The sequence below is a fragment of the Gossypium hirsutum genome, chromosome A13, assembly GCF_007990345.1.
Source record: "Gossypium hirsutum isolate 1008001.06 chromosome A13, Gossypium_hirsutum_v2.1, whole genome shotgun sequence".
Taxonomy (NCBI): Eukaryota; Viridiplantae; Streptophyta; class Magnoliopsida; order Malvales; family Malvaceae; genus Gossypium; species Gossypium hirsutum.
Window position 1 is genome coordinate 97,663,089 of NC_053436.1, and position 10,312 is coordinate 97,673,400.

Here is a 10,312-nt window from a genome sequence, read left to right on the forward strand (position 1 = left end):
TTTATCCTGGCAAACGCTCAAACGCAACATAAGGCACACACGTAGAGTCCATCCATTACTGAAAATCCCCTCTACCCCCTGGTTTCACCCCGACGAATGCTCAAACGCAACCCAAGCTACACACGCAAAGGCCGTCCGTTACAATCAGGCCCCAGTAATTTCAGGCTGATACCTCGATACCAATCAACTATCAAACGGGCTCAGGCTCTAATCTCGAAAATAACCCTATTATTCCTATAATCACTGATATGGATAACATGGCAGAAGAAGAGAGAGTGAGAACGAGGCTCTCGAAAGAATTGGAAGACCAATGCAAGTGGTTAGAGGAAAAGTTCAGAGTGATGGAAAGTGCTGACTATCACTCTGGGATCGACGCTAAAGATTTGAGCTTGGTCCCAGACCTAGTCCTTCCTCCTAAGTTCAAAACCCCAGACTTTGAAAAATACAATGGAACTAGCTGTCCAGAGGCTCACATCACCATGTTCTGTCGAAGAATGGCAGGGTACGTTCACAATGATCAACTGTTGATCTACTGCTTCTAAGACAGTTTGCTCGGGTCTGCTGCCAAATGGTATAACCAACTAAATCATGCTCAAATCCATTCATGGAAAGACTTGGCGCAAGCTTTCATGAAGCAATACGACCACGTGACAGACATCACACCCGACAGAATCACGTTACAGAACATGGAGAAGAAACAAAATAAGAGCTTCAGACAGTACGCCCAAAGATGGAGAGAGGTGGCGACGCAGGTCCAACCACCTCTCTTGGAGAAAGAAACTACCATGCTTTTTATCAATACTCTAAGGACTCCATTCATCAACCACATACTGGGAGGCGCTACTAAGAGCTTCTCAGACATAGTAATGTCTGGAGAAATGATAGAAAACGCAATAAGATGCGGGAAGATTGAAATGGGGGAAAGTGCCAAGAAATCAGCCGCGAGAAAGAAAGAAAACAAGGTGAACAACACGAGCATACACAATAAGAGTTACTCTAAGCTAGTCACCGTAAGCCAACCTAGGGCTATGGCTACTAGCCATCAGGGCTCCTCAAGATAATATTCGAACTCGAGGCCTAACATGGAAAAAGTCTAATTTACGCCAATCCCAATATCATACAGGGAATTGTATCAGAGCTTATTCGATGCCCATGTGGTATCACCTTACTATTTGAAACCCTTGCAACCTTCATTCTCTAAGTGGTATGATGAAAACGCTCAGTGCGAATACCATGCAGGAATCTCAGGACACACGATTGAGAACTGTACTGCCTTCAAAAAGGTAGTCGAAAGGCTCATAGGCATGGGCGTTGTCAAGTTCGATGAGCCCACAGGACCTAATGTGACGGGGAATCCGCTACCTAGTAATTCAGACAATGGGGTAAACGCGATAATTGAAAATGGAAGGAGGAGAACCAAGATGGATGTATCAGAGGTAAAAAACCCGTTGAAATGGGTTTGGAAGAGGATGATGGAAAGAGGTTTAGTCACACAAGATTCAAGGGAAAGGCCCAGAGAAGCGAGAAGATACTGCAAGTTTCATGCTGATGAAGGCCATGACATCCAAGAGTGCAATAAGTTCAGGTTCATAGTTCAAAATCTGATGGACGAAAAGGAGATGGAATTTTACGAAGAAATCGAAGGATAAGAAGAATGAGAGGTTTACGCCTCAAAGAAAGGAGCAACAGAAGGGGTCCAAAGAGTTAATCAGCCTGTGGTGATAATTTCGTGACCAAAGAACAATGAAGCAAGAGTACAAATGACGCCGAGAGTCATAATCCAGAAGCTGGTATCCTTCCCTTACAAGGATAGTAAAAGGGTTTCCTAGAATTACCACTGCAACGTAATGATCCCGAGTGGGGAGAACTCGGCTACCGCTTCAAGGGAGAACCAAGATGTAGGTTTCTATACACGCAGCGGGAGACGTTATGATCCTGTGGGTACAGGAACTAAAATTGTTAAAGGAAAGACCCCAATGGATGAGCGAAGAAAGGAAAGGACAACCAAACCTGAATCACCAGTCAATGAGCCGATGACTGAAAAGGAGGATAAAGAATTTTTAAAGTTCTTAAAGCACAGCGAATATAGCGTTGTAGAACAGCTACATAAGCAGTCGGCTCGTATCTTAGTGCTAGCCTTACTTTTGAGCTCAGAGACACATCAGAGCGCATTAATGAAGGTACTAAACGAAACCTACATCGCGGATGATATCTCTGTCAACAAGCTGGACCGACTCATCAATAATATAAGCACCGATAATTTTATATTTTTCAATGAAGATGAAATACCACCGGGGGGAATGGGGTCAACAAAGGCGCTACACATCACCACCCGTTGTAAAGGACATACACTACCGGGAGTGTTGATTGACAATGGGTCTGTACTAAATGTCCTACCCCTCTCCATACTGAATAGGTTGCCAGTGGATAGTTCCCACATGAAGACGTGCCAAAATATAGTAAGGGCATTTGACGACACTGAGAGAAAAGTAATGGGAAGGATTGAAATACCTCTTTTGATCGGTCCAAGTACGTACGAGGTGGATTTCTTGGTGATGGACATCAAGCCCTCTTACAATTGCTTATTGGGGAGGCCATGGATTCACTCAATAGGGGCAGTGCTGTCATCGCTGCATCAAAAGCTCAAATTGGTAACGGAAGGTCGATTGGTGACCATAAACGCAGAAGAAGACATTATTACATCTATTACCAGCGACGCGCCATATGTGGAGACAGATGATGAAGCAATAGAATACTCTTTTCGATCATTAGAATTTGTGAACGCGACCTTCATCGTCGAAGGGAACAAGGTCCCCATGCCCAAAATCTCTAAAACTACCAGGATGAGCTTACAATTGATGGTTAGGAAATGAGCTTTGCCCGGAAAGGGGCTTGGAAGAAGCTTACAAGAAAGGATCGAGACACCCATGCTCATGGACAAACGAGACCATTTTGGCTTAGGGTACAAACCAGATGCAAGGCAAAAGAAAAATGAGATAGAGAAGAGTGCGTTTAAACGAAGAAGAGGTCAAATGGGAGCCAATGACCTTTCCTCATATATCCAGAACATTCGTGTCGGGAGGGGCTATTTACTCTGAAGGAACATTAACAAGTAAAGGGTCTACTTTGAGCGTTAACACCATATCCGAGGAAAGACGAGAGAAGAGAATCAAGCAGGCATTTGCCCATACGCGCCTAAGAGCGTCTTGAACAATTGGACCGTGGAGGAGATCTCTGTAACTTTTAAAATTAATTCAGAGTAATGTCCAAAACAAGCTTATTGCTCTAAGTCTAGAGGCAATAAGAATCCTTTTATGAAATAGGCTCTTATCCAATATCGTTATTTCAATAAAAATGCATCTTTGCGTATCATCTTGAGCAAATATTCTTTTATTCTTTCCATTTCATTCATAATCATACCACCAATAAATATTCTTAGATTCTTTTATTCTTTGGACTTTTCTTCATCTCTATAACAGGTCTCCAGATATCAATGATATGAGTAACGCTGCTACTGACTCAGAGTCTCTTTTTGAGCAAGATATGTGTACGGAGGATTCTCAGGATTTTGAAGATGACCGAAACTGTAACTTATCTCCAGATTTGTTAAGAATTGTAGAACAAGATGAGAAACAAATCCTACCTTACAAGGAGTCAGTGGAAATCGTGAGCTTAGGAGAGGGAAAAGAGGTGAAGATTGGAGTTTGTATCGTCGTGGAAACAAGGCGAGACCTCATTGAGTTACTACAAGAATTCAAAGATGTCTTCGCATGGTCATATCAAGACATGCCCTGGGTTGAATATCGATATCCTGGTACACCGACTCCCTATGAAGGAAGAGTGCAAGCCAGTTCAACAGAAACTCCAAAGAATGAGACCTGATGTTTTGTTGAAGATAAAGGAGGAGGTCAAGAAACAATTCGACACCGGTTTCTTACAAGTCATTAAATACTCAGAATGGGTAGCCAATATATTCCCTATTCCTAAGAAAGATGGAAAAGTACGGATGTGCCAGACTATCGAGATCTGAACAAAGCTAGCCTAAAAGACAATTTCCCGTTGCATCACATTGATACATTAGTGGATAACACGGCAGGTTACTCACTTTTCTCTTTTATGGATGGCTTCTCGGGATATAACCAAATAAAAATGCATCCTGAAGATATGGAAAAGACCACATTCGTGACTATATGGGGAACATTTTGTTATAAGGTGATGCCATTCAGACTGAAAAACGCAGGAGCAACATATCAGAGAGCCATGGTAACCCTGTTCCATGATATGATACACAATGAGATCGAAGTTTACGTCGATGATATAATTGTGAAATCTAGGACAGAAAAGGAGCACATACAAGTCTTGAAGAAACTGTTCTTAAGGTTAAGAAAGTTTCAACTAAAGCTCAATCCCGCAAAATGTACCTTCGGGGCCAGGTCAGGAAAGCTGTTAGGATTCGTAGTCAGTGAAAAGGGGATCGAGATAGACCAGATAAATTCAAAGACATACAAGATTTACCCCCGCCACGCATTCAAAAAGAAGTTCGAGGCTTCTTAGGAAGACTAAACTACATCACCCGGTTCATTTCACAACTAACGGAGAAGTGTGAACCTATATTCCGTCTCCTTAGAAAACACAACCCAGGTGCATGGGATGAGGAATGCCAAAGAACTTTTGATAAGGTCAAGCATTATCTGTCCAATGCCCCAGTGCTAATGCCACCTTGCCCAGATAAGCCACTGATATTGTATTTGGCAGTTTTTGAAAACTCCATGGGATGAGTGTTAGGCCAACATGATGAGTCGGGAAGAAAAGAGAAAGAGATATATTATCTCAGTAAAAAATTCACCGAATGTGAGACAAGATATTCGCCGATCGATAAATTGTGTTGTGTTTTGATTTGGCAACCCGGAGACTGAGACAGTATATGTTGTACCACACAACTTGGTTCATCTCAAAACTAGACCCTATGAAGTACATGATGGAGTCAAATGCTCTGAACGGAAGAATGGCTCGTTGGCAAATTTTACTTTCTGAGTTTGACATGGTCTACGTAAACCAGAAGGCTATAAAAGGGAGTGCAATAGCAGATTTTCTGGCCAGTAGAGCTCTGGAAGATTATGAACCTTTGAGCTTTGATTTCCCAAAAAAAGATCTAATGTATGTTGCAACCACTAAAGAAGACTCTCAAGAAGATCATCCTTGGAAACTGAATTTTGACGGAGCCTCAAATGCTGTAGGTAATAGAATCGGGGCAATTCTGGTATCCCCAAATGGAAACTATTATCCCTTTACTAGTAAATTGGATTTTGATTGCATGAATAACATGGCGGAGTATAAAGCATGCATCATGGGTATCCGTGCAGCTATTGAATGCAAAATCAAGGTGCTAGAAGTATATGGGGATTCTGCATTAGTGATCTATCAGCTCAAAGGTGAATGGAAGATGAGAGACCCTAAATTAATCAATTACCGAAAGCTGGTTCTGGAGTTAATTAAGGAGTTTAACGACATCACTTTTTGCTATCTCCCACGAGATGAAAACCAGATGGTTGACGCCTTGGCAACTTTAGCTTCTATGATCAAAGTAAACAAGCAGGAGGATATAAATCCTATCCAGATAAGTATCTATGAGGCTCCAGCTCATTGCTACAACATTGACGAAAAAGAAGAAAAAGATGATCACCCTTGGTATCAAGATATACTGCAATATGTGAGGAATCGTGAATACCCAGACCAGGCAACTGAGAATGATAAAAGGACGTTAGAAGGCTGGCTAGTGACTATGTCTTAGATGGAGAGATCCTATATAAAAGAATAAAGGATCAAGTGCTCCTAAGATGTGTGGACGCTGTCGAGGCTAAGCAAATCTTAGAAGAGGTCCATGAGGGTGTCTGTGGAACACACGCTAATGGTTTTACAATGGTCAGACGAATCATGAGATTCGGATATTATTGGTCCACTATGAAAGGGTATTGCATCAACTATGCAAAAAAGTGCCATAAGTGCCAAATCTATGGAGATAAGATTCATGTACCGCATTCACCTCTTCATGTCATGACTTCTCCATAGCCTTTTTCTATGCGGGGCATGGATGTCATCGTGCTAATCTCGCCAAAAGCATCTAACGAGCACCAATTCATCTTTGTAGTCATTGATTACTTCACCAAGTGGGTAGAATCCACTTTTTATGCCAACGTCACGAATCGGCAGTCAGTAAATTCTTAAAGAAAGAGATTATATGTCGATATGGGATACCTGAAAGTATCAGATCAGACAATGCACTAAACTTGAACAACAGCATAATAGCGGAGGTCTGTAACCAATTTAAGATTAAACTCCATAACTCGTCACGATATCACCCAAAGATGAATGGTGCGGTAGAAGCGGCCAATAAAAACATCAAGAAGATCGTGGGAAAAATGACTGAGACTTATAAGACTAGCATGAGAAATTACCATTCGCCCTCTACGCCTACCGAACGTCAGTCAGAACCTCTACCGGAGCAATGGCTTTCTCTCTGGTTTATGGAATGGAGACAATTCTGCCTATTGAGGTTGAGATTCCTTCTCTATGAGTGCTGTCAGAACTAAAGTTAGATGAAGCAGAATGGATTCAATCACGGTACGATCAGCTAAAATTAATTGACGAAAAGAGGCTAAAAGCTATTCATCATGGTCAAATGTACCAAAAGCGAATGATGCGGGCTTATAACAAGAAGGTTCGCGCTAGAGAATTCCATGAAGGAGACCTTGTCTTGAAAAAGATCCTCCCCATACAAAAGGACTTTAGAGGAAAATGGACACCTAATTGGGAGGGACCTTATGTGATGAAAAAAGCTTTCTCTGGAGGAGCTCTGATTTTGACCGAGATGGATGGAAAAAGCCTGTCTAATCCCGTGAATTCGGATTCGGTCAAGAGGTACTTTACCTAAAAAAAACACAGAGAGGCTAAGGCAAAAACCCATAAAAAAGGCATTTTGAGACCAAAGAAGTTTTGAGTTGAAAACCCGGGAATGGGCAATTCAATTTTTGATCGAGGATGGAGGCATACGGTAGTCTTGTCTTCTTTGAGTTAACAAGAAAGAGGGATGCTACATCTTGGGGCATCAACAAAGTACTCTTGGTTTTCCAAACACATATCAAGTTCAAAGGGTCCTCAAGAAGTTTTGTGTAGAGAAGTTCATGCTGCGATATCTGGGGCACCTATTTTCATCTTATTCATTTTGTATCTCAACAAAATTTTCTATTTTGATTACTTGATTCATTTCGAGAATTGCTCTCAATAAAATCCCATCTTGTTCATTGTGATAATCTTTTCCAAGCGTTTTTCATTGAAATAATGATTAATAGACTAATGACATTCAAAAAAGAGTTCTGCATATTACTCTAAAATGATTCTAAATGATACAATGACCTAAAACGGGACTAATTAGTTTGAATTACCCAAATTCAAGGAGACATTGGGAAAAAAATAGCCCAAATTGTGATTATTCTTCAAAAGATACCGGCTAAAGAAAAGGGGAGAGTAATACGTCAGTGATAAAACCTCGATGAACAACGAGTAATATCAAATTAAACATTTAAAAATGACATTTTGCATTCATACAAACATCATTCACACACATCCAGTTAGGAGCATTTGTTTCATTCCGATCATAGCAACCTAATCATTTAGCAAAGGTACATGAAGCTGATTCCACAGATCATGTCCCTAGAAGATGGAATAGCAACATCGGTGAAATCACAAACCTTATCTCCCTGAAGTTGCAGTGGAGTGGGTTGAAGTTATAAGTCTTATCTCCTTGAAGTTGCAGAAGAGCAAACTGAAGACAGATGATCTTATCTCTCTGAAGTTACAGTAGAGTAGATCAGAACAAACATAATCTCCTTGAAGTTGCAGTGGAGCAGGTTGAAATTTACAAGTCTTATTTCCCTGAAGTTGCAGTGGAGCAGACTGAAGATAGCAGATCTTATCTCTTTGAAGTTGCAGTAGAGCAAATTAAAGCTATAAATCCTATACCTCTAAAGTTACAGTAGGTCGGGCCAAATCTACCATGGTGAATCTTATCTTTCTGAAGTTGTAGCGAAGCAGATTGAAGCCACCAGCCTTATCTCCCTGAAGTTGCAGTGGAGCAGATTGAAGTCACAAACCTTATCCCCCTGAAGTTGCAGTGGGGCAGGTTGAAGTTACGATTCTTATCTCTCTGGAGTTGCAGTAGAGCACATTAAGGATATTCGAAGAAAAGAAATGTCAAGAAAAGTCGAGACTCGGCTGGTCCGGGCAAAATTGGCCCTTTTATAGTCTTTGTTTCATTCCCGTTATACGACAATGAGCAAAGAGGGGCAGCTGTACGGGCCTAAATTTGCCCAACCCGTCAAAAACCCAAAAATGAAAACAACCCAAATATAAAACCAAGTCTTGTAGGCCCAAGACTAAAACTAAAAACAAAAATACAGCCCAAAACATAAAATAACACAGAAACCCTAATAGCCTAAGGCGCCGCGCCTCCATGTACGCCCTCGGCACGCACGACGCCCAAGATTCGGCCCCGTTGCACCAAAACAGCCATCTACAGCCCCGTTGACCCTTGGTGTACCTGCAAAAGAAAGTAAAAAAGGAAACAAAGAAGGAAAACAAGAACGAAAGCAGAAGCATAGATAAAAGCCATAAACTTTAATAATAACAGCAAAATACACAGTGTTGTAAAGGCTATAAAAGCCAGAATCGACGTTGTAAAAGGGACCATTTTTTTACAACATATTAATCAAAAATTCAAAGCAAAAAGGTGATTCTCTTTTAATTCGATTTAATATTTCGCAACTCTTTCTAGCAAGTCTTCTCTTGTTTTAGTATTATAGGGATTGTTTACAAAAGGAAATAAGGGGGAAATGATAAAAGAAAGTCACTTACCCGAGCCTTGAATTGTTGGTATAGCATCGAAGTTCTTCTCCGTTAAAGTCGAATCCAACAAAGGTGGGGACTTTCTTTTTGATTCTTCATGGTGGAAAGTGTCAGATTCTTGAATATGGATCTAAACAGGGTTAAAGAACGAGAAGAACACCCTCCTTCGACCACCGTTTGCGGTGGCTACATGGCGGCTAGGGTTTGGTCTCTTTAAGGTTCGCACAAATGAAAAAAGGGGGGGAGCTGCAACCTTTTTGTTTGTTTTTGCAAAAAAAAAAAGAAATGAAAAAAAAAGAGTAAAAATTTAGTTTAAATAGCAGTATAAAACGGTGTCTTTTTGCACCAAAGGCACCAACAATGAAACGGTGCCGTATGAGCAGACCCGCGTGCGACCCGACCCGCTCCAGGGGGGATCCGCGCGTTTCACTCATTTGGGTTTATTGCGCGTTTGGTCCTTCCATTTTCAGGGCGTTACAATCTGGCCTTCATTGTTTTTTTTTCTATTTCTTTTAAATTTCGCCACACATTTTGTGTTTGCTTCAGTTTAGTCCATCTTGAAACGCAGCGCATAGAGTCTGGGGATAATTTCCAAATCAGCCCTCCATGTGTTTCAGCGTGTTTCACCTAGGTCCTCGATGGCCTATTTTCGTTATTTATAATTTTTTCCCTTGAATTTCAACTTGATCTCAGCCTAGTCCTAGCCTTTTAATTTATTTATTTGTTTATTTATTTAGTTTTTTTTTTTTTTGAACTGTTTTAGTTTTATTTATTTTAAGTTTGTTTTAATTCTACCATTTATTTTAAATCACTTCATTATTATGTATATTGAGATCAATTTTGTACATTTTAAAGTATTATTATTATTATTATTATTATTATTATTATTATTATTATATTTGTTTATTTTAAACTATCACACATATTTTTATTTGGAGATTATATATATATATATCTTTTATTTTACACTATTATATATATGATACTTATTTTAAGTCTCCTATATGTCATTTAATCATGTTATTTCACATGCTAATTATTTTAAGTTCTTTTATTAGGTATTATAAACCACTTTGTCATCATTTGTTCTAAGAGTTCATATATTACCTATACTAAATTGTTTATATATATATATATACATATTATTTATTTTAAATTTACTTTTCATATATTATTTACTTTAAATTTACTTTTCATATATTATTTACGTTAAACTCCTTCATGCTATCTTCAAATATTTTATAAATTATTTATTTTAGGTTGCCCCATATATTATTTTATTATCTTGAATATTAATGATTTCTAATTGTTTTACACCATTTACTTTAAATCGTTTTTATAGTGTCTATTCTAAACTTGTTTTCCATACCTATTATCTATTTAGAATTGTCTTGTTTTAAATTGCTTTATC

The 10,312-nt window shown here is 39.5% G+C and overlaps 1 protein-coding gene across 1 annotated transcript; it reads left to right on the forward strand.

Moving 5' to 3' along the window:
- The first annotated feature begins 257 nt into the window (after positions 1 to 257).
- Positions 258 to 1,649, forward strand: LOC107894381 (uncharacterized). The gene is made up of 3 exons (XM_016819661.1): positions 258 to 502; positions 548 to 1,010; positions 1,224 to 1,649. Exons 1-3 carry the CDS (start codon positions 258 to 260, stop codon positions 1,647 to 1,649), a joined length of 1,134 nt encoding a protein of 377 aa, XP_016675150.1.
- Positions 1,650 to 10,312: the final 8,663 nt, after the last annotated feature.

Excerpts from the sequence above, each read along its gene's own strand:
- LOC107894381 (XM_016819661.1), top strand. The coding sequence starts at position 258 with ATGGCAGAAGAAGAGAGAGTGAGAACGAGGCTCTCGAAAGAATTGGAA. Across the intron at positions 503-547 it reads TTCTGTCGAAGAATGGCAGG|TTTGCTCGGGTCTGCTGCCA; the intron begins GTACGTTCACAA and ends CTTCTAAGACAG. Across the intron at positions 1,011-1,223 it reads GTTACTCTAAGCTAGTCACC|TGCGAATACCATGCAGGAAT; the intron begins GTAAGCCAACCT and ends GAAAACGCTCAG.